Genomic DNA, 2,234 nt, shown 5'->3' with positions numbered 1-2,234 from the left:
CGGCAGGCGGACTCCCAACCACCGCGCCACCAGGGAAGCCCTGCTCTGCAATTTTTAATATGATGGTTACATAAATCAAATTGAAATGAAAACTGCCATGTTGACTTTGTTTCATAAAAAGTTTATTTCCCATGGTAAAAGTTTAAATAAATAAATAATGTATAAATTAATTTTTAAAAAGCTTAAAGTCTTTAACTGTCCTTTCAAATCCAGTGCATTGCCTGTCCGTTACTTAAAGAACCTCCGCTGGTTGAGGAGCCTGACATCACTGGCAGCATTGTCCGTTCCCAGAGCCACAGCGGGGAGATCTTCAATTATGGAGGTAGTCTGTAAGGTGGTTAAGGAAGGAAAAGTTCCTGAGGATTTCCACTCGCACTACTGTCCAGGCACAGTTGCTGTACTCCTTGGACTTCAGGTACTGCACGATCTGCAGGTAATATTTCTTCAGGTGAAGAATGGTCATGTTTACCCCGGTGAAGTTTTCCTTCTCCATTATTTCCCCCAGTATTGTCTCCAGACGATCCATCTGCCGAGAGACTTCCGCAAGGAGGTTCTTCTCACTGATGGTCTCGGTCCAGCCGGTGCTAGAGAAATTTCTTCTGAGAATACAAAAGATCTGCTGGAGCATCTCATAGATGACCAATACGGCGTCTTCCTTCTGGAACTGCTGTGGTTGCTTAATCTCATCAGGGACCTTGAAGTCCATCCTCTCCTCGAGGCAATGTTGAGGCATTCCAGGTAACTGCAGCAGCTGCAGCAGGAGTTTCTGACACGCCAAACTGCTGCTCCTTTGTTGGAATTGAAGCAATCTGTAGCTCGTGGAAAGAGCTGTGGTGGAGAAACACAACAGGAGAGCAATTTGGAGGATGCACCTGTGGGTCATGATGAAAACAGGAACAGCGTTATCTGGTCTACTACTAGATGCTGAAGCCAAGTCTTCAAGAGTTTGCAGTGTGAATGTCCTTTCTCCATGAGTGTGGACTACTTATATAGGGTGGCCCTCCACTCCTTCTGTTGGGGAGGAATTTCCCACTTTCAGTTCTCCCTTTCAGTTTTCCTATGTCATTTAACTTATTAGTTGTCTCTAAAATTCTTTTTCTTTAAGCTCCTTGTTATTTTCTTTTATATATATTGGGGGGGGAAATATACAAACAGTGAGGATTTCTAATGTTTTGTAAAGTTTCAGTGAATTTCTAAATGCTAAAGAAAAAAATAAGCCAAATCATTTTGAACTTGACTATTACAGGGTTCTTTCACTTGAAAAGATTTTTTCTTTTTCTTTTTGCATATTTTGAGATTTGGGAGGTGGTCTTTGTTTGTAAGAGAGTTTTCTTTTTCCTAAGAACTAGGTTTCAGTCCCAATACACTATTACAAATCAATAAATACATGCCGTTTATTATTTTAAAAAGACACCTATTTTTCTTCTAACTAAAATAGAATAATGTCAAACTAAGCTGATCTGAATTTTTTTTGTAGGGCCTTAACCATAAGCAGCGAGACATCACATAACTTTTTCATCCTTAATTTATTGCTTTATCTGGCAATCTCAGCTATCCAGAATATAACTGAGAACTAGAAATTAAGTAATATCTCTAAGCAGGCAAAATGAATGTTACATGGGTCATGCATAAAAGTCCATGGTTCCTCTTTAGGGGGCCTTTGTGACCATTATTGAGGGCCAATGTATTTTTTGTACATACTTCTAACAATCTAAGTGTCTGATTTTCCATTTGCATGCAAATATGTACCTCATATTAAAAGGAGGTCCAGAAGGAAAATGGAGGAAAACAATCAAGTAATCAGGGGATTTTACTATTGAGACAAGTGGTTCTAGCTCAATATTTCGGAGACCATTATTGAATTTGAGTTTAGTAACTGATTTTGATAAGAGAGGACTCAGTAAAAATAATCAAATTATGATTTTTTTGTCCTGCTTCTATAGACAGGGAGATGTAGAGTACATTTTTAAAGATTTCAAGACAAAAATAAGTTCTAATAATTATGATATTTAAAGTAATCACATTCAGTTTTCAGGAAACCTTGCATTATCTTTCAACCTGAATTTACTAAATCCACACTGTGGGCAGCTGTAGCATGAGCTGTTGCAGATTGTAATCCTCACTCTCATGGATCATACAGTTAAGCAGGGGACAAGAACATTTATCAAAGAAATACACAAAACTAAAAATGCAATGGTAACAAGTGTTACAGAGGAGGGGTAAGTGATATTGTG

The 2,234-nt window shown here is 38.5% G+C and overlaps 1 protein-coding gene across 1 annotated transcript; it reads right to left on the bottom strand.

The window, feature by feature from the left end:
- Positions 1 to 310: 310 nt before the first annotated feature.
- Positions 311 to 883, bottom strand: IFNB1 (interferon beta 1). Its single transcript, XM_060101852.1, has one exon. The coding sequence runs from the start codon at positions 881 to 883 to the stop codon at positions 311 to 313; it is 573 nt and encodes a 190-aa protein (XP_059957835.1).
- Positions 884 to 2,234: the final 1,351 nt, after the last annotated feature.

This window comes from Mesoplodon densirostris, chromosome 6 (assembly GCF_025265405.1).
Source record: "Mesoplodon densirostris isolate mMesDen1 chromosome 6, mMesDen1 primary haplotype, whole genome shotgun sequence".
NCBI classification, from domain to species: Eukaryota; Metazoa; Chordata; class Mammalia; order Artiodactyla; family Ziphiidae; genus Mesoplodon; species Mesoplodon densirostris.
This window is presented reverse-complemented; position numbering and strand designations above follow the sequence as displayed.